Source organism: Cataglyphis hispanica, chromosome 20, assembly GCF_021464435.1.
Source record: "Cataglyphis hispanica isolate Lineage 1 chromosome 20, ULB_Chis1_1.0, whole genome shotgun sequence".
In the NCBI taxonomy this organism is placed as follows: Eukaryota; Metazoa; Arthropoda; class Insecta; order Hymenoptera; family Formicidae; genus Cataglyphis; species Cataglyphis hispanica.
The window spans coordinates 4,606,344-4,628,135 of record NC_065973.1 but is presented as its reverse complement, the minus strand read 5'-3'; the positions used below and the strand labels follow the sequence as shown (position 1 = coordinate 4,628,135).

General features: G+C 37.7%; 1 protein-coding gene across 1 annotated transcript in view; it reads right to left on the bottom strand.

Moving 5' to 3' along the window:
- Nucleotides 1-12,748, bottom strand: part of LOC126857137 (neuropeptide SIFamide receptor-like) — a 45,518-nt gene extending 32,770 nt beyond the window's left edge. Inside the window, exon 1 of the mRNA XM_050606296.1 lies at nt 11,456-12,748. Coding sequence (XP_050462253.1) covers nt 11,456-12,032 — 577 coding nt within the window. The 5' untranslated portion in view covers nt 12,033-12,748. The remainder of the gene's footprint in view (nt 1-11,455) is intronic.
- Nucleotides 12,749-21,792: the final 9,044 nt, after the last annotated feature.

The following is a 21,792-nucleotide window of genomic DNA, read 5'->3' as shown; positions in this document are numbered from 1 at the left end:
AATTTTGACACATCCGACGTGAAGGTAGATTGGGTCAAACTGAGTCGAAAAGTCCTATATCATTTTGCAAAATTTGCAATAGTTTTTGCGTTATTAATTAAAATATGTGAGCTAATGAGCGCGTTGGAAAGCGATAGACCGGTATCGGCAGGAATGTACGACGGATTACTTGTGTATGTTTCTTAGCAATGAAGGTATCATCTAAGCAAGAGATGACAGCGTGACTCCACCTCTCGCTTAGATGATGCTTTTGTTACTAAGAGACGTACGCAAGTAATCCGTCGTACGTGCCTGCCGATACCGGCCTACTGCTTTCCAACGCGCTCATTAGCTCACATATTTTAATTAATAACGCAAAAACTATTGCGAATTTTGTCAAAATGGTATAGGACTTTTCGACTCAGTTTGGCCCAATCTACCTTCACACTTCGGGTGTGTCAAAATTTTTAAGACACCCTGTATATAAGCAAGATGACGGACGACACACGCACGTCCGATCTGATCGCACTGGTAATTCAAGGGATACACACACATCGTCCGTAAAGGAGTGGAACAATTTTTGATCGTCTCGAGCCAGCTTGCATTCTCGAATTAAGTTCCTCCGATCTTTGGATTCTCCACGTAAAATTAGAAAGAGAGAATTATCGTGCAGCTCCGCTATACTTTATCACGCGCTGTAGAATTAGCGGGGGGGAGGGGGAGGGGATTAATGGATGAGTTCTCCAGAACCGGGGTAAAGCTCGCTCTCTCGTCTAATAAACTTTATATGATTTTGGCACGATCTTCGCCGAGATCGGCTCCTTTCCCATTTTTAAATCTCCAAGTGCGAAACTTGTGAGTTTGCATACATTGTGGCTCGTGTAGAAACGGCAGATCTGCAAGTTATACAGATAATCTACATACAGTCAAAATGATCGCGTGATCTATTTCGCGCTCTATCGTGTACACACGAGCTTATCGACTCCCATTTATATAACTCGACGTGTACAAAGCGTCCCAGAATGATACACAGGATATCTCTCGGAGAGTCTCTAATCTTAATTTTAAAGTCAGATTCTCCGCTGAATTCGAGTTTCCCTTACATATATATATACAGGGTGTCCTAAAAATTTTGACACACCCGAAGTGTGAAGGTAGATTGGGCCAAACTGAGTCGAAAAGTTCTATACCATTTTGCAAAATTTGCAATAGTGTTTGCGTTATTAATTAAAATATGTGAGCTAATGAGCGCGTTGGAAAGCAGTAGGCCGGTATCGGCAAGCATGTACGACGGATTACTTGTGTACGTCTCTTAGTAACAAAAGCATCATCTAAGCGAGAGGTGGAGTCACGCTGTCACTTCTTGCTTAGATGATACCTTCATTGCTAAGAAGCGTACACAAGTAATCCGTCGTACATGCCTGCCGATACCGACTTATCGCTTTCCAACGCGCTCATTAATTCACATATTTTAATTAATAATGCAAAAACTATTGCGAATTTTAGTATAGGACTTTTCGACTCAGTTTGGCCCAATCTACCTTTACACTTCGGGTGTGTCAAAATTTTTAGGACACCCTGTATGTATATATATATATGGAAAGTTTAGTCGAACACTATATGTGAGACGTAAATGATTTTTGCAAAGTTTAATTGAACTATCTTTGCTCACAATATATTTTTTATTATTTAATAATCAATTTTTAAATTTAAAAAATGTAAAAATTAAAAAAATGTATATAAAAAACATATCTATTTATTAAAAATTAAATTAACCTAAGACTCAGACTATTGTTTCCAATCTTGTCTTTATTTAAAATTTTAAATTGTTTAAAAAATTTTTAAACTTTTAAAATTTAAGATTGAGATTCTCGATATTCTGCAATTAGATTTGAAAAGATGCGAGATAACAAATTCAACAGCAGGCAACGGAAACAAAGTGAAAGTACATTGTTGACGTGCGGAAAAAAAGGGCGGAATTTACATTGCACTTAAAATAAAGTGTGTGTAACGTCGATTAAAGTTTTTTTCTCCTACGATATTTTTCTCGAGAACATATGTCGAATCGCACGACGCACGTCGTATTACTTTCAGATGTGTTTAATGTGAATGCGTGACATCGCGCATTGTTCCGCTTAATAAAGCGTCCGTAATTATTTCGCGTCTTGATGGCGACATTCGTTGCTCGCACATTTGATTATAAGACGGCACCAGTTGTGTACACCGCGTCGGATCTACGTCTTTCCAGCTGAGGAAACATCGCGACATTACTTTTCATTTCTTACCAAGCTGCATTCATTCGGCCGGAAATTGCACTAAGGTCGCGATCAATTCTACTCCCTTAATATATAAATTAACTTTTGTCTCCGTTCACGTAAACGTCAGATTAGGAATGTATGTGTCATATGTCGAAACAGAATCATGAAAATTTCGTAGATTGTTTTATTATTTCTTCTGTGATCTATGCAAAATCTGAGCACAATTCTCTTAATTTTGGGAATTATTTAAGTTTAAAGTTAGTATTGATTCTTATGAAAAATCGCGTATAGTAGCACTCATTGATAAATAAGAGAAGACATTGCCAACAAAATAAAAATTTTCACATATATTAAGAAAATTGTAATAAATATTTATGCGAAACTTGATTTGGTTAGTTACTCGTTTAAAAGTTATTTATTAAAAATTGTAAAAAACTATTATCTTTCTCTTTCTCTCTTTCTGCAAATTACTCGTTTTTTTTTATTTTGTTTTTTGCAATTGTTTTCAAGAGATATTCACGATCAAAAGTTTTTGTCAAAAATATGAATTACAACTATTTTTTTACAAAGAAATATTAAAAACCATATTTTGTGATACTTATTTTGTAATACTTTAATTCTATTTATAATCCGGTTTATTTATTTGATTGTTTAAACATTATAAATATAAGAAATGTTTTCTTTTCTTAACTTTTACAGTTTTCTGCTTCTATTGTACGGCCAAAACCATCTTTAACAAATTAATATTCTATATTATTACATAAAAGCTTCTCACAAATTCGTCAATATTTTTTTCATTCTTGATTAACAATCACTTAAAAAAGTCGAGAAGTCGGATGAGAATGATAATTGCATTTCGTACAGCAAATGCATCTCTTCCCTTTATCTCGACTCGATATTTTCTCTTACACGAGTCTCAATTTATTGAACAGCTGTTGGAAAATTAATTTTAACTCGTTTAGAAAACAGACGAGTCCATAATAAAAATGTCGATAAGATGTTTATATGATAAATATCTCAGCTCAATTTTACAGCTTGATTTATCAGCAATATTAGATATATGTGGTAAAAACTGATTTTAGATCGTTCAAAAATAGTCGAGCCGATAAAGGATGGGAATTACAGCTTTGCGCACAAATCGAATATAAATCTTTTTTCGCGATTCAACTTTATAGCCTCGCTCGATTTATTAATAGTATGACTTATGTCGAGCTAATTTTGTTCTCTCCAGTGCGCGCCCCGCAAATGCAAATGTAAGTACTTGAGATAATGGACTCAATGTATATATATATATATATATATATATATATATATATATATATATATAACTTTATATGCGCTCTATCGACAGGTATAGCTACGAGTTACATCACAGATTAAAGTAGACAATGGCACGGGGTGGCAAACGAGGTCTGCAAACAGTGGGAAAATGTCCGGTAAATAAGCAAGCAAAGTTGGCCGACGATGGGGAAACTTGCGAAAGTACCTTTTAATCGATAACGTGTTGCACCCGATATCAATCGAATTATCAGTAAAGCAATTTTGTTATATCGAAAAACGTATTTCTTCCGCAAATACTGTAAATGTATCAAAAGGTAAAAAACTACGCTGGATAAACTAATAACAATGATCGTCCATCTATTTTCGATTTATTTTCGATGGATGAAATGATGTTTCCTGCATTTCTTGTTTTTGAGATAATGCGTCTTTCACTTAATCGGTTATACACATGCATATATCCAAAACAAAAAACATTAAGATAAATAAATATATATATATATATATATATATATATATATATATATATATTGTCTATAAATATTATATGAGCTTTTTCCTTTGCATGAATCGCAATATTATGCTTAAATTATTTTAGAATTTTTATTGACTGAACAATTAGTAAAAAAAAAATAGATTTGTGAGGTTTTAAATTTTATTTACCTTATTTGATAATTTCAAAATTATGAATTTTTCACTACTACCTTTTTTCTTTTGTATATCCTTGGAAAATCGAGCTTAAAGTAACCTATTTTTTCGCGCTTCCAAAGTTCGATTTCTGTCTCCATTTTTCTCTCTTTGCCTTATACATATGTAATCGAAGTAACCCCGTTTTCCCTTACAAATCCATAATTGAAGTAATCTATTTTTAGTGTTTCGCGGATGGCTTCTTGAGCGTTCGACGAACGAGGGTTCGAACGAGAGCGTGTCACGCGGATTTTCTTCAAGTGACGCCAATTGAACGGTAAAAGCTGTTAATAGTCGTGCGTCGCGCGAGGCAAAGGGGATGAGGGCGCGAGAACGAAGCTACCGGGTGTCCAGGGTGGGTCGGGGGTTGCGAAAGAAAGAATCGCATCGGAAAGCCGGTGGCGGGCCATCGAGCTCTACTTTCCCAGCTCGGGGGTGGGTTGCCTCTGGTGGAGGGTGCGGGAGGCGGTCACTTCGGGACGTTCACCCCTGTGCCACACATACATGAACGTCGTACTCGATACAAGCGTTCACCGCATTTCTCTGTCGACATATATGTATGCATATACAGCGACTACGACTATATCGGGTACGCCGCGCGCCTCGACAACATTCGCGAAATGCCTCCCTCCGCCCTTGGTGGTCGCCCAAACCGGACTCGGTATTCTACGGTGTGTTTTATGATGTAATCTTGGATGGAAAAAGATGGAGAGTTTAGTGGCTGCGCATTAGTATCAACTTTCTGAAAATAAGTCTATGTATAATTATGTATATATAAGTATTTTTTTCGAATTTCACTTTTTTGAGAAATTAATTTTATAAAAATATCTTTTAGTTACTCTTTTTATTATTTTTCCAGTATATACTTGGAGAGAAATAAAATATACAAGAGCAGAAAAACATATTTATATATGGAGATATTTTTTTATATAATTATGTATATTTATTATATTCGATTATATATATATATATGACATTTTTTTTTTCTAAATCTCTAATCGGATCTAAATATCTAAATTTTACGAAGATTTTACTGACGGTTATATATTTCACCCGGTAGAATTAGAGAATTAAACGATATGACTTGGGGATTAAAAGGGAGGGACGGAGGGAGGAGGGGGGAGGAAGAAGAAAATGCAAAAAGGGGATAATTGATCTTCGCTGCATCGCGCCGTGTAGCTGTGTATCGCCTCGCGCAAAAGCAACGAAATTTATACCGAGTGGACTTTTATTCCATGACTGTGATTTACCGGCTCGTTGACGAAGGACCTTAAATCTAGTCGCGCGTCGCGGCCGTTCACCGTTGCGGCCGTAGAACGGCTTCGCCGGTGGGGCAATACCGCCGAGGAAGGCGGCCTTGATTAACGACGGTGCAGTTTTGTATCGCCACTTTATTAGAACAATTTGTAACTCGAGGCTTTCTGAGACGCGAAAAGCATGTCAGGGGAGAAACACTCGTCACACTTTGCAACCACCTCGGAAAAACCCGACCAGCTTCGAGTACTCCATTAAAACACTCGCCGTCCTATCTCTGTCTCTCTCTCTCTCTCTCTCTGTTTCTCTTTATCACGACTCAAAGCATAATTAATGGCGCTTCCATTACAAAATTAATGTTGTGACAGCCAATTTACTTATGCCTTGCCCAAGAACGAAAGCGATTTGCGACAACAAGAGTCTCTTTTGTGATGATCAGCCAGCAAAAACGCCGATCGCAAATTCTTATCATATTAGTGAAAGAAAAAAATAATATGTCTAATATGTTCCTAAAAGATGAAATATCAGTCAAAACAATCCTTAAATAAGGTCATATTATATTAATAAATTAATTATATTATTAATATTATTATTAATATTGTTATATTATTAATATTATTAATTAATTATTAGTTAATTAATAATATTACTAAAAATTATTAATAAAAATTATTTATAAATTAAATATATTAATAAAAAAATTAATAAAAAATCGACTGAGAAAATACAAGTTCTTAAATAATTTAATTTCAAAAAATATTCTGCTTAAAAATCTTATTTATGTTAAATACGATTTGCTTAAGTATAGCCATGTTGTAGGTCACATTACGAGAGAATTAATGAGAGCGTTTTAATGGAGCAGAGCTAAACAGGAGGAGAGGGAAAAATCCTGTTGAAGTAAAATGCTATAATTTTTACGATCGAGCAAACTTTGTTCACCATCCACCAATCTACAAAATTCCGTCACGGTGTATATACGATTATATTTACATGTCGCGCGGATTCTCTCTCTCCGAACGCGAGTAATTCGATTTATCGCGTGTCGTTTAATTCAGAATCCCGAGATCGCTGCCGCTTTCCATGTCAAAGCGAATGAGAACGCACGCATACATATATCGGCGTACATAAATACTTTATGTATATCATAAACGCATCATAAACGTTCACTAAATGTACATCGTATATCTTAAAGATGTTTCTTGAATGAGACGAGAATATGAATACCTCAATATTCGCATAACAAATACTCAAACAAGCACGATCTAATACGCAGTTGGCGTTTAAAATATTTGAAACAGCTGTAATTTTTATTTTTATCTCAAGACAAACGGTCAGAGAGCCATTAACAGTCATTGATGTCATTGTTACTTATTTCCTTTCTGTACACATAGTAATTTTTAAATGCGCGGTAGTAATTTCAGGAAGTGAATGTACACAAAAAATAAAGCAAGTAAAATAATGTTATTTGAACATGGATCGCACATACTATAATTTCTAAGTTATGGAAGATTAAAGGGGCTCGAAATGCGCTCTCGAAGTGTCCGCCTTGTGTTTCAACATACGTTAGGGCACGCCTTAATATTGAGTCCCTCGCTCCTTGGAAAATACCAGGCGTCGTTCGAATTGTTTTGAACTCATTTCGTATCTTTTCTTGCAAGTCGTGAAGATTATTGATGTAATATACTCGTGTATAATAACTTTTTTTTAATAATCCAAAAATAAAAATCTGATTTATGGAGTCCCAGAATTAAACTGACAAACTTCAGGTGGTTATAAAGGATACCAATTTAACTGACAAACTTCAGATGATTATAAAGATACCAATTTCGTCAATAAATCCGTGTCCGCAAATGAATCATTTTGGAACTACAAAATCAAAAACTGACAAGCGAAAATCTTTAATAAAAGTTATTTTTTTCAAAATTTTATCAATGTTAAATAGAGGCTTTTTTATGAAAAAATAAAAATAAAAAAACGCTCTACATATAAAAGATGATTTCACCTCTTAGAATCTTTTTTGGGCCGCAAGACTGAAAATTTCTAAATTTATCTATTTACTCGTCTTCCTCCCCCTCCTCTTCGCCTACATATGTGTTAAGTTTCATCAAAATCAGAATTTTCGGGCTTGCGAGGTTCTCTTATTAATCTTTGATTTCTTCATGATGTCTTTTATAACTACTTGAAATTTGTCGGTCTAATTCTGGGACACCCTGTATAAAGCGTAAGATCATGTTATGGGTCCATCTCGTTTTTATCGAGCTAGGAACAAATTGTTTAAAAAAAAAATTTGGAAAAATATTGCCGTGCATTTATAAATCATCCTGTATATTGGCATTCAAAAATAAGACTCATTTATTAATAAGACCTATACTACGTCCAGTGCACACTTTTGGGATGAAAATGCCACGGACTTTGTCACTATTTCAAGCGGCTACTTGTAAGAAGCGCAATTTTCCCTAATTGAAAGGCATTTTTTAAACACACACGTACATCCATCGCGCCCCTAAATTGTTTCCTCCTCCTCCTCCTTCAGAGAGCATAAATTAAACGCGCTACTCATAGAAATGAAATTGCTCCTCGAAGACGCGAGGAAGAGAGAGAGAGCGCCGTCATCAACGGAGTCGTCTCCCGTCCGGAAGAAACCAACGAGCGACTTTTAACGGACTTCAACTCGCACCTCGCCTCCACTTTATCGATAACGACCTATTAACACGGTCACCTACACTTCGATGCGCGCGGACGCATTTTACTTTTCGTCTCGTAAATAATTGATGAGCAGCAGCAGCAGCAGCAGTAGGCTGTATCGGAATCGATAATAGAACGAAATTCCTCGGCAATTCTGCGAAAACGAAAACGAAAACGGCGCCTGATCGTCATTCCCGACTGGTGCACACAATCGGTAAACATAGGACGTATGCATATTTAATGCCACGTGACGAGCTTTTGTCGCAAGGAATGTCGTTGGAGTTTTTAAAAAATCATTAGCGCTCTCTCGACGCGTGGCTAATGATTGGTCGGACAAAACGAGTAAACAGCCACCGCATTAAAGCATTAAAAAAGTTCTAAACGCAATCCGGACAGACCTGCACATCCGTGCAGTCGATACGTCAATACGTCGATCCGATATAAAGAAGGCAGTAATACAGCATTCCCTATGTCAGACTTATATTTTGAGCCATCAACTTCTTTGTGCACTATGCGTCAAATTCGTTTCCGAACAGCAAGGATGTACTTGATCATTATACTAGACTTATGTCAGGAGATCGTGAACGTAACGAAAAGTTAACGATCGCGAAGCTGCTTCTTCTGCTGAAGACAATCGAAGCGAACAGAAATGTCTGATGTCTCAAGGTCGGGTGTGTCGAGGGTGGCCAAATCGATTGTCTATCGAAGAGAGTCGTTGCCGGCGATAAAACTCAAGACAAGTCCTCCGGATCCGTGGATTAATCGAGCGAACGTTCGACGTTCCTAGCGCCCAGCTCTGGGTAGAGATCGAGAAATCTCCACCTCCCCCCCCGCCGGTGCAGGCCTAATAACGCGTTCCCGATAACTGCCGATAAAACGCAAGTCGCCAACAGGAAGCGAAACGAAATGTGACCGTAAACACGCGCCTTTTACGACACCCCCGGCGTTACGATCGCGCGTCTCAGAATCGTGCGCCTTGCTACCGTAATTATGGAAATGTAACGTACTGCGCGTATATCGTGCGACCGTACAGGGACCATTTAACTTGCGCGAATTATTACGAGTGTTACATGAGTTACATTCTAACGCAAATAAACAAACGAATGTATGTATACAAATATAACGTTTAATATTAATATACAGAGTATCCGCATAATTAAATGGACAAACTTCAAAAATTTATAAAGAATAACAAAAAAAAAAGAAAAGAAAAAAATTTTGTCCGCGAATGAGCCGTTTTGGAACTAAAGAATCAAAGACGAAAGTATCTTTAAAAAAAAAATAAATATTTTTTTTTAGAATTTTATCAATGTGGTTAAATAGAGATGTTTCGACAATGAAACTTTTGTATAAAACATTTTTCGATATTTCGAATGGTTTTCGAGATATATCGAGAAAAGCAAAAAAACCGCTCTATACGAGGGATGATTTCACTCTAAAATCATTTTTCGGCAACTGGAAATTTCTAAATTCGTCTATTTATCTCCCCCCCCTCCCTCCCCCCTTTCCCTTAAATGCGTATAAAGTTTCATCAAAATTAGAATTTTCGGGTTTGCGAGGTTCCCTTGTTAATCTTTGATTCTCCAGTGCCAAAACAGCTCATTTAAGGACACGGCTTATTTAAGGAAACGGGTTTATTGGCAAAATTAACTTGTTTTGCTTATAAATTCTTTATAACCACTTGAAATTTGTCGGTCTAATTTTGGGACACCCTGTACATAGCATATATATTTAAATATATGTACAATTATATTTTTTTTGTCCCTTGGCAAATATGATATATGGGTGAGTCTGGCAAGGGTACAAGAGCGTTCTCCACATTGGTCGCACCTATAGCGCATTTACTTTACGCGGTGTTGGCACGTACAGTATGCATTGAAAGTGCAAATGTAGTCATTCTTTTAAATATATATTTAAATGTATAAGCTAAAAGATAACGCAGGAATTTTACAAAGTAATATTCCGTATCAAAAATTCTTGATACAAAAATTAATAAACTTATCTTGATATACGAAGTGAAAGAAAAATATATATATATATTATGGATACACATATTTAATTGTATCAATTAATGTACTAAATTCTCTCTGTCTCTCACATACTCTCTTTTTTTCTGACAATAAATTGCAATATCACTGATGCTTCAACCAATAATTGGCTACATTTCTTCAATATTTTAAATTTCTAATCTTAAAAAAAAATTAAATACAATTCTATCATTAAATATCTCATTTAAAGTTAACACTAAAAAATTAAACAGCAACCCACTAATTGAGAAATTAAAATCTAATCAAATATTATTTACATATGTACGAAATTAATGTAATTAATATTTTACAGCCTGGTTCACCATTCAATCAAAGCGCGATTACAATGCGAATTAATTGGACGTCCTCGTGATGGCAGGCTCGTGACGCTATCGCGTACAAGTTGGTTACACACGGTTAGCATCGTAGGCGGAGAGTTACACTGGTTACGATTCGCTGATTTTCTAAAGAGCGACACTAGGCGTCTGTTTTTCTTCTCTCGAGCGCCAGCCGCGTGATTCTGTTCATGGAAATGCAAATACGTCCCGTTTGTTTGCTCAAATTGCGATCGGTGCCGTAAGTCTGGCGTTCTGTTTGCGCTGCCTCGTAACTTGGCCACATATACTTCATTCCTCTGTACATCGTCCATACCACAATCCAAATATAACGTTTAAAATTTGCACGTAATTCCACGCAATTTTCGTGTGCCTTATGACACTCCATCTCTTTCTATCATCCCTCAATGTTATTCAAAAATTGGGTGGCGTTATTCAAGCTTCGAGTACGAATAACAGCTGAGAGTAAGAACGAGAGGGGAGGGAGACGCAAAGGGATCGATTCGGTAATACGAAGGGAATGCACCACTTCTCCCCCCTGCCTCGAGACCAGCTCCCTTCGCTCGAAAGGGAGGCTGCGACATTGAATCAAAATGTACGGATTATGCCTACCATGATGGCAACTTAATTGTCCTTGAGACTCTGCTCTCCTCCAAGTGGAGTACACTCGACACTGGAGAGTAGCTCATAAATATTTTTCTTACACTTGAAGGAACATTCCTTGCCTAAGGATAAAGAATGATTCATACGTGCTATGATAGATCCGCAATAGATGAATAGATAGTTGGATGTTTTGACAGATAAAATGAATAATTTAATAGTAAACATATTGACATAGAAATCCGATGCAGAATTGCAACGATATCTGTCGTTAACTCCATTATTTCAATCTCCTTATCTTTCTATATAAATGAATTTTTAGATTTGCAAGAAGAAGATTATTGGTACTTACGGACGAAGATGTTGCTCATCAACGTGGCCGGCAGGCAGAAAACGATCACGAGCACATCGGCCACCGCAAGATTGACGATGAAAAAATTCGTGACGGTCCTCATGCGGGGAGACCGGTATACGACGGCGATGACGAAACTGTTACCGATGAGACCGACCACGAAGACGACCACGTAAGCCACGCAGTAGACCGCCGACATGGCCATGCTGTGTCGGTAGAAACGATCGGGTATATGCTCGCCGATCGCCGATACGTTCGCGAACGTCTCGCTGGCGTTGAACAGCCCCGAGTGGACCTGGTGATGATGATCGTCCATGGTGGCGCGTGGACTCGTCGTCGCGATCGCCTCCGTGATCAGATTGTTGAGGTAATCGCCGAGATCGTTCTGCATGTGAAGGGTGCCGGTGGCCGGTGGCGCGAGCGCCGTCGTGACCGGCACGTTGTTGCTCCTGCGTCGCGTGTCAACGTCGAACTCGTCCGAGTCCGGTAAACGCAGGGACGCAATCTCCAGGAGGGGAGACGGTGGCTGCAGCATCGGGAACTTGAGTGTGATGTGACGGATCGGCGCCTCGACCATTAGCCGAAACGCTAAACGCGATCTCGTATCGTAGCCTCCTCCGTCGTCGTCGTCCACCTCCTTCTCCTCTTCCTCCCCCACGTTCTCCTCCTCCTCCTTGACGCGCTCGCCGTCGTGTCGACGACCCCAACGCCCAACCACGACGCCTACGCGACCTTCCCGGGTCGCGAGGCGGCGAACGTCGCCTCGTTTCACTCGACTAGCTTCTCTAGGTTTCCCTAGGCACTCGGAAACCCCGCCAACGAGGGCTGCCAATCTGATCTGCAAACGCGAAAGGCTCGATCTCGGAAACTATCGCTCTACTTCCGGTACGGCTGGGTTATCGATAAAATGAGGAGTAGCGGAGAGCATCGACTTTAAGAAACGCGATCTTGATTTACCCGCAAGTTGGAGAACACGCATCCGCACGTGCGCCAGAGTCCATCCGACTCCACCACACAGGCTACCCTTCCGTTCGAAGAGATGGGATAGTACGATCGAGGGGGAGTAGAAATCGAGGAAAAAATAGTGTGAACCGATAAATATGTCGCGGAAAGAAGGATGGGACGCAGAGGGACCAAGGGTCGGCAAAAAGGGATTGATGATCGAAGAGGAACGTGTACTCGAAATGTGTATTTGCCGCGCGACGTGGACGCCGGATGCTGGAGCGACTCTAAATGAGCCCGCCTTAGGAGACGACCGCGGACTGCCGCGTCGAGATGCACCCGTCGAGGCGAGCTGTCTGGCGCGATGCTCGACGACTGCGCAAGCGTTACACCGTCCAAGCGGCACATGCACCCGCATGCGATACGCTCGCGCCGCGACCCGTAGATAGGTAGGCAGATAAGGTGCGCGTAAGACAAAGCAAAGCCAGAAAATAGAGAAAGAGAGTGTGCAAGACAATGGGAGCAAGAAAACACAGATGGACACAATAAGTCACGCGATTGGCTATTAAATGGAAAATTTTTAAAGACCCTAAAATTTTTCTATTTGACAGCTAATCATATGATATTGTGTTTATGTATTGTGTCTCTTGCTGGAGAGCTTCCGGTGGCGATCGCATGGAACGACCAACGCATATCCATCCCCCTGAGTCCTGTCGAGACAATCTAACTGATAACCGCTCGGAGACACCGCCACTTCCGGCTGGGTTACCCAATCAAATGACGTAGTAGCGGTGTGATTTATGCACGATGTTTACACGGGAGTTGAAGAATAGCGTGATCTAGTCAAGATCACTCTTCGGAAAGGTACGATAAAGAAGAGGAAAAATTGGATCAAATTTGCATAACCGTTCCCCCCCCCCCTCTTTCTCCCTTCTTTTCATTGCATCTTTTGAATCGCCGACTCGGCGCCCCGGCGAGACTCTCTTCCGCAAGTGACACATCGTTCAACGCTTATTGAACTTGAAACTGTACCGCTAAAAGATGCATCTCAGTGAAATATGATAACGTATTGTGTGAAGATTGAGACCCTCTTTGATCGTAGAAAATATCAAATTCTCTAATGCAAAAATATTTGAATTTTAAATATTTATACCAATATTTTTTTGTCAAAGTGTTGTAAATACGATTTTAAATAAAAAATTGTATTTTTATAATTTAATATTGATTTAATTGCTCTTTATAATTATGCAAGAGCAAGAAAGCATATTTTTTCGATAATCGCAGAGCAAAAATATAAAATTGCGTGTATGTGAATTACATTAAACTGTGCAGAGTCACAATAAATATTGCAATGTAACAAACTCTATTTGAGAAGAGAAAGGAGATAATAAAGGGAGAATAAATCTGTCCTGAGAGGACCGTCGCACACAAAATGACCTTTCCTGGTATCAATGCATCGCCGGATGTCCCGTGAAAACTCTCGCGTGCTGAAAATTTCCTGTGATGTGTCAGAACCAAAACTAAAACTGTAACTGGCAAGGAGAGCACATTTACATTAACACAATTTTGACGCTGTCAACAAACACGTCCTGTGTCACTGCACTGACAGGGAGGTCTGAGCCAAAAACTAAAAGTCGCGCTAAAAACTCGAGAGGGACGTTTTGTAATACATGTTTGTACGAATGTTTTATTTTTGTCTGCATATGTGAGACTTTCCTTTTCTATTTACATACCTTATACCTGTCTTGTAATATCATTCTTCAATAATTAAATTAATGCCTTTAATTGAGAAATATTTCTAGTTTCTTTTTTTAAGGATTTTAACGTACACTTTGTTTGAAATTTATCTATCAGTGTAAATAAAAAATGTAAAAATAATTTTAACTAAAAAGATTTATTTCTGTGGCTCTAACATTGATAAAAAAAAAATGAATGAACTATATAAGCAATTGGACATAATTCTTTTATAATACCAGTATTTTTTCAAGAAGTTGAAGATGTTTTTTAAAATGGAAAGAATGACGGTGGGAAAGCATTAGACTACATCATTGCTCATAAGTAGATACAGGTATGTATGTAAATCATGAGATCGTTAAGAGACAAAGAGAGAGACCTTGCGGTTTTGTAAATGGGGCGTTCAAAAGACGTATGCGATAACAAAACTACGTAATTTTGAAGGAATCTCGAAGCTCGCTCCATTGGTGTTGAAGTATTTCTGTAGCAGATGTTTCTTATCTCGAGGAATTTCGACAGAGTTTCTTATGACTGAATATCTGTCTTTCAATGACAAAAAATTTCGCTAGATAAAACAACTGTATCAACAAACAAAGTTTTTTATCTCTTGCGAGGCTATAAAACGCTCTTACATTTATTACAAATAATAAAAAATAACCAGTTCTATAATTAAATTAAATTTCTATTTTTAATACCTATATTTCTATTTGTAACAATATTATTTGGCTTAAATTTTAAATATAAAAAAAAAATTTAGTTGTCCTTTATTTAAAATATAACGCTTCGTCTGAGAAAAAATCCAAAAGATATTTTGACAAGCGAGCAAATGCATCTGACACTTTAGCCAATAAATCATGATGAGTTTTGACAATGACATCCTTTTTTTGCCAATGTCAGAGACACATGCATATGTAAAACGCGCATCTATTGTGACATCTGATCGAGAATAGCAAAGTTTTAGTTCAAGTTTGTATCATGTATGTATATTTTCAAAATTTGCATATCCTCTCCTTTCCTCCCTTTAGCCATATTTTAATATGCGCGGTTCAATTTTGCATCGGATCGAAAATAAGCGAGCGTTTGCTAGCGCGAGGACGCATCTCCGCGATCAAGAACGACGTCGTGAGACGCACCGCTAAATGTTAATCGCGACATCAATTTTGGAAGAACAGAAGCGAATATATATCCACCCGCGTGTGTCGCTCTACTATCTATCTGCGATGGATCAAGGGGCGCAAGTACAGCCATATACAACCATGTGTAGCATCGATTAATCTTCTTGCCTCTTCTATTTATTCGAACGTCACTCTCCTTTCTCTCTCGACAATCCCATCCAGCGGCACGTCTCTGTATCTTCGTTCTCCAGCTTGATTCGCCGTTTACGTTTTTTTTTTTCCAGCGCATCGCCCACGTACCGTAGTCGTCTTTCGCTGATTACGTAGGATCGCGATGAGCCCGGCAAATTGCCCAAATTTCCGGTTTCTAAGAAAGCGAGCGGCAGCTAAACGGTTAATTGAATCGTTTCTTTCAAGGACGCTCGGCAAAATCCCTCCCTAATCTTACAGACGGCCATTACTCTCGTCGCGCAACCAGTGGTCACCAAATTTCGATCGAATGTCGCCGAAAAAATATCTGGTGGATATTTTTAACATCGTACAGGAATTATCTAGGCAACTCAATTAGAATCTCGCAAATTAATCTCTTCAACTTTTTTAATCTACCACAATTCTCGTTATATCTAATATTATTTATATTTAATATATATTTAAATTATATTTAATATATATTATATTTAATATATTATATTATAATTATAAATTATATTTAGTATATATATCGTGCGTTTTTTTTTTTTTGTTAGAAAAGTAGAAATTTATTCACTGAAAATTTCGCTCTTTATTAAATTTTAATTGTGTATAAATCGATAGTTTAATTTAGGGATGTATTAAGGATATATCAAACATTTATAAAAGCATGAAAATTTTGTAGACTGTTTTATTATTTCTTCTCGAATATCTGTGCAAAATTTGACACTTGGCATAATTCTCTTAATTTGGAAATTATTTAAGTTTAAAGTTAATCTTGATTTTTATGAAGAATCGCGTATTATAGTCACTTATCGATAAATTGACAAGAAAAAAACATTGCCAACAAAATAAAAATTTTTATATATATTAAAATAACTTTAATAAATATTTTTGCAAAAGTTAATTTAGATCCATTTATTCGTTTAAAAATTATTTACTAAAAATTGTAGAAAAATATTCTCTCTCCTTCTCTCTCTCTCTCTCTCTCTCTCTCTCTCTCTCTCTCTCTCTCTCTCTCTCTCTCTCTCTCTCTCTCTTTCTGCAATTTATATATTTTTGTTTCTTGCAGTTGAATTCAAGAAATATTATTATATACGATTGTTTTTCATAAGTTAAAAAGAATATTAATTACAGCTATATTCTTTTACGAAAACGTTAAAAACTATATTATTTTATTATAATTCTTTTTATAATCCAGATTCATTTATTTGGCTTTTTAAATAGTAAATTAAAAAAATATGTTTCTTTTTAATTTTGACAGTTTTTTGCTATTATTGCGAAATGATTTTTAATTGGTTTATTTGTCCGTAAATTACAATCTTAAAATAAATTAAAGTAGCATAAGTTTTTGTGTCAAAATTAACTGTAAATTTCTGTATAATTCTGTATAATTCTGTAATAATAATAATAATAAGAACAAAAATTGTGACACAAAAATAGATGTAGATAAATATAAAAAGATGCATCGCGCAAATCTCTTTATAGACTTCCCTCGATATTAATTTCCCTCGATTGCATCTCTATCGTAAGAAGAAATAAGAATTCGCAAGAAATCGCAGCGGGCAAAAAAATCTCCCCCGGCGTCTCTTCGCGTCTTGTCGGACATCAGGTTTAGTAGCGAAATAGCTACTTCGTACTTTGTCCTATCGCGTCCCTAATACAACCGTACCATAAAAGCAAATGGCCTTCCAGAATGAAGTGCGAGGGAGGGAAAAATATCCAGTGTCTAAAATCACAATGCGCCGGCTGCCAGTCTCCTCCGCGTATCGGGCTTCGTAACTCCCGTCAAAATACCTCGTCCTTTATATTCCGCCCTGTTATATTCTTGTGTCCCGCGCGACTGAGATTGCCTTTTCTCCTCTTATCCGCAAATACAAGATTGCGGACCGTATCGCGAAGCTGCGCTTCGAACGATCGGGGGGGGAAGGAGGGAGGGAAGCGAGCTCGAACGCGGAAACTTCGGCAGACCGGAATCATAAATCTCGCTCCGTCGCCGACTCCGGGGATTCTCCGATATTGTCCGGGGGACCGGATGCAGGCCCGGCGGACTATATCGACTTTTTTTTTCGGCTTGCTCGTCGTTAAACGCTCGTCGGAAGCTCGGAAAGGCTGCACAAGCGCGTTCGCGAGCACGGCAAGGATTACGGCGCAATGGAAAACTGCATCGTTTTGGCGGGCTCGGTTTAAAATCCAGGGTCCGTAAGCGTTTTCGAATCTTCGACGAGAGCGAATCCCCGAATTTCTCTTCGGAGAACGAGATCCGGCTGCGTCGTTTGAATTTATCGTCGAATTGTGTCTCATGAACAGGACCAAGAAAGAGAGAGAGAGGGAGAAATTTCGGAAACACTAAAACACAATTAATACGATTGTATCTTGTCGGTGATCTTGGAATAATCCGATTTACATCTTTCCAAAATGGTGTTACTTATATTCGATAAAAGCGTATTAACTCGCAAGGCATCTCGCTTATTCGAAATTTTTTCAGCCTTTTTCTGAACCACTTGGACGCAGTGCAGGAAGAGAGAAGGAGAGAGAAACTCATTACACATAAATATATTTGTCTCGCTCCGCTATCTCCCTCTCTCTCCTCCCTCTCATCTTTCCCCCTTGCGCTATTATTCCGACGAAAATCTTAAAAGAGAGATCTTCAGATCTCGCCCCGACGATCTCATCCCTCGACACCGAATGAGACAAGGACGCTCCCTTCGTTAGTATAAACTGCATATAGTGACTCGCAGACGGCGAGAAGCGCGAAGTTTTTTTCCCTTTTTTTCGTCGTGGGAAAAGCGACGCTTGTTCCACGCATTTCCCTCTCGCCATCAGTGAGAAATTGCACTTTGAGACCCGTTTGCCCCCCTCCCCCTCCTCCCCTCTTCCTCCTCTCTCTCCCTCTCATCCCTCCCCCTTCCTTCGTCGTATTCAGTCCTAAGCATCTCGCATTTTTTTCCCCGGACGTCCTTCGCGATTTTATATTTTCCCTCCTCCTCCCTCCCACCCCCTCCCCCTTTATCCGCGCAATTACTTCGAAATTGCGGGAATTCGCGAATTAATCGTCCGTGAGCAAAACTACCGTCGAAGAATTTCTCGCCTAATTTTAAACCATCGCGTCGACATTCCTCTTCCGGCCCGGAAAAAATCACCCTTTCCCCTCCCCCCTTCCCGTCCCTTACTTGGATCTAAAATCGGGGCTGCATTGTGTTCCTCTCGCGCGAAAGGACGACAGTTTCTTTAATCGGCGGGCGGTTAGGGGCTAAGGGCAAAGTCTGTCGATCGTATACGCGACACACACACGCACGCACACACACACACGCACACACGGAGGACGACCTGTAACCTTCTCGGTCGCGATATTAAGGGGCGATATAACGAGCGATCGAGTTTCGCGTTGCGGCTGCTGCACCATGCTGCCTCCTCATGTGCATCTAATAGCACGAGCACCCAGCTCTAATGCATACGATTGAATATGCGAATTAGCTCGCCTTCGGACGTCCAAAGCACGAAACAGGTCGTTCATTTTCCCAACACGATCGATACTTAAGGAGCCTCCGAGAGTTCATATATTCCGCGTTTCCCGAGCCAGCTCTTTCCGGCTACTCGGCACACATTTTCCAGCTTAAGTATTTATGATATATATATATATATATATATATATCATAATTTATTTTAACGCAGCGGCGCCTTCGATCCGAACGGATGGAATCTGGATCGTTTGGCGGGAAAAGTGACAGGATTCTCTCTTTAAAATTGCGGCTAAATGAAAGAAAAGCAAAGGCTGGAGACAAGTTGGGGATTCCGGACGACGAGAGGCTGCGAAACCGAAGGCCGCGGCCTTGTCCGAGGACTGACTGATTGCGAAAGCACCGCCTCTTATCAAGTCCGCCTCCTACAAACGTTATTCAAATACTTGAGTGAAATATTAGATATTTAATCCTGTGTGTTCTCGGGAAAGCGGAGTCTTTCCCGATATATTTCCGCGCAGGAATACGGCGTGCTCTCGATTAGAGATAAAATCGAGATTTTTAAAAATGAGGGAAGAAAGTAAATAAAAAACCAGTACTTTTGGATAAAAAAGTGTTTTTTTTGGTAATTTTGAAAAATAATTCCAGTTTTCTTCGAACAAAAGATTGTATGGGAATTAAATTAATTTTGTTTACTGGGTCAATGATTAATTTCAAAAATGATGAATTGATTACTACTTCGCATATTTATTTAATCAGTTGAGTTTGAATATTTTTACAACAGGTTAATTTTGATTTGCATAATCCAATGGTATTTTTTATTCTTACTCATTAAAAATTAGAAAAAAAAACTCTCTCAAGCATAATTTGTTGTTATTTTTGTTATTCTGTGGATCAGAAATAAGAATGACACGGGACATGGAAGCTGCTACCTAATTTTAGTAAATTTAATACTCATTTTTCAAAGTTTAATAAATAAGCATCAAAATTAGATTTTTGCTAATAAATTTTTGCAAATAAACTTTTGAAAATGGACATTCTGAGTAATTAATAGAATAAAAAAATATATTTTTGGGGGAATTAAAAAGAGGTTTTTATCAAAATTTTATACAAAGTTCCTGTTTTTTACTACCCTTATTTTATTCTCGACACATCGTCCTTGGATCTTACGGTCGAGGTCGAGGTCATTAATCGACAACCTTTTAAGCCAGCCTGATCCTATAATCGATGAAATAATTTGATTTTCAGTTCGGCTTGAAACTTATTTACCAAACATATTAGGTACTCCTTCAAGTATCTCCTCTAGGTCCATATAGTTTAATCTCACCGTTTTCCAATAATGTTACGATAACGTCACACAAAGAAACGAATAAATAAAATTCATTATTAAAAGAAAATTTGAAAGTAATATTTGTGAAAATTTAAATCAATTAACATAATAATTATATATCCCCCTATTATTTATCTTCTCCCTGGAAGAAGTAATTAAGCTTTACTTGCTGTAATTACGTAAAAAATTTCGCGATATTTAGACTGCTAAAAGAAACGTCCTTGCGAGAAAATATCTTTCCTGTAGCTGATATTACTTCTACTTGCCATGGAAGACACAAAGCGATCGTTTTTGCCGCGTCATTTTAAAATCGAGGGTGGATAGACAATCGTTCATCATCCACCAGCCGATCGTAATAAAAGGGCAATCAGAAACCAGTTTGCTTTATCTCTCTCTGCCTCTTTTTCTCTCGCTCTGACAGCATTAGCAATAATTTATCCGAATGTTCCTTGGATATCTCTTAAAAGCCTTTAAAAGGAGATTAATAATGCTTCCTCACGTGCTGATTTGATTTATCGTAATTAAAACACCTACGCTGATTTAATCAAAGTAAAGAGATTCCTCAGACCGTCAGGGAACTTGCAGAGGAATTGCGAGATATCGACGTGTCTTCGAAGGTCACTTTTGATGACGGGATTGCGTCGGAATATAAGTACGTATATTCCAAAAGTTAGAATTACGAAACATTGAAAATAAACTCAATATATCTTACTTTCGACAAATTTCACATTGTATTACTAAAATCATTAAACAGAGAATTTTTATTATTTTGAAACTAAAAAAGCCAGATTTTTTTTTATTTTTAGAAATTCACAAAAGAGCGAGTAGAGATCATTTATTATGAAAATTATTTTAGCCATAAAATTTTTATTTTGAAAACTTTAATAAGTTAATGATCGCTATTTAGGTTAAATGACGAGAGGATTAAAGTACTCAGAACATTTCTTTTATTTACGATTGACAACGTGTTGTTGAAAAATTAGGAAAAAAGAAGAAATGTTTTAAATAGGATATAAATTACATTATATGTTACATTTTATTACATTTGATAAAAGTATATATATATATATATATATATATATATATATATATAAAATTTATTAAATAATTATACATATGTATATATTAAATAAATCGAATATTAAATAATGGAGAATAACCGATCGAGTATGGACATATTCACAAAATATATCTACAACAAATTGTATATGCTATGTATTTATATTATACATGGAAAACATTTGCGTTTTAATATTTGCGCTATAAATAATCTTAATGGACATAGTCACCGTCGCGCCATGGGCTAATCTAATCTCGATTAATCAAAAGAGTGACATGGAAAATTGAAAACGGTGTCGTGTATTTACAGAAATGAGTGATTTTCTCCGATTCGACGACGTGCAAATACTTTGGCAACGAGTTGACACGCCACACAGTCGAAAAATTTGTGTCAAATTTTACAAATATCACGTGTCTCAATTTTTGTGTTAATTTAACATTATATATATATATATATATATATATATATATATATATATATATAATAAATGATAATACTACTTAATA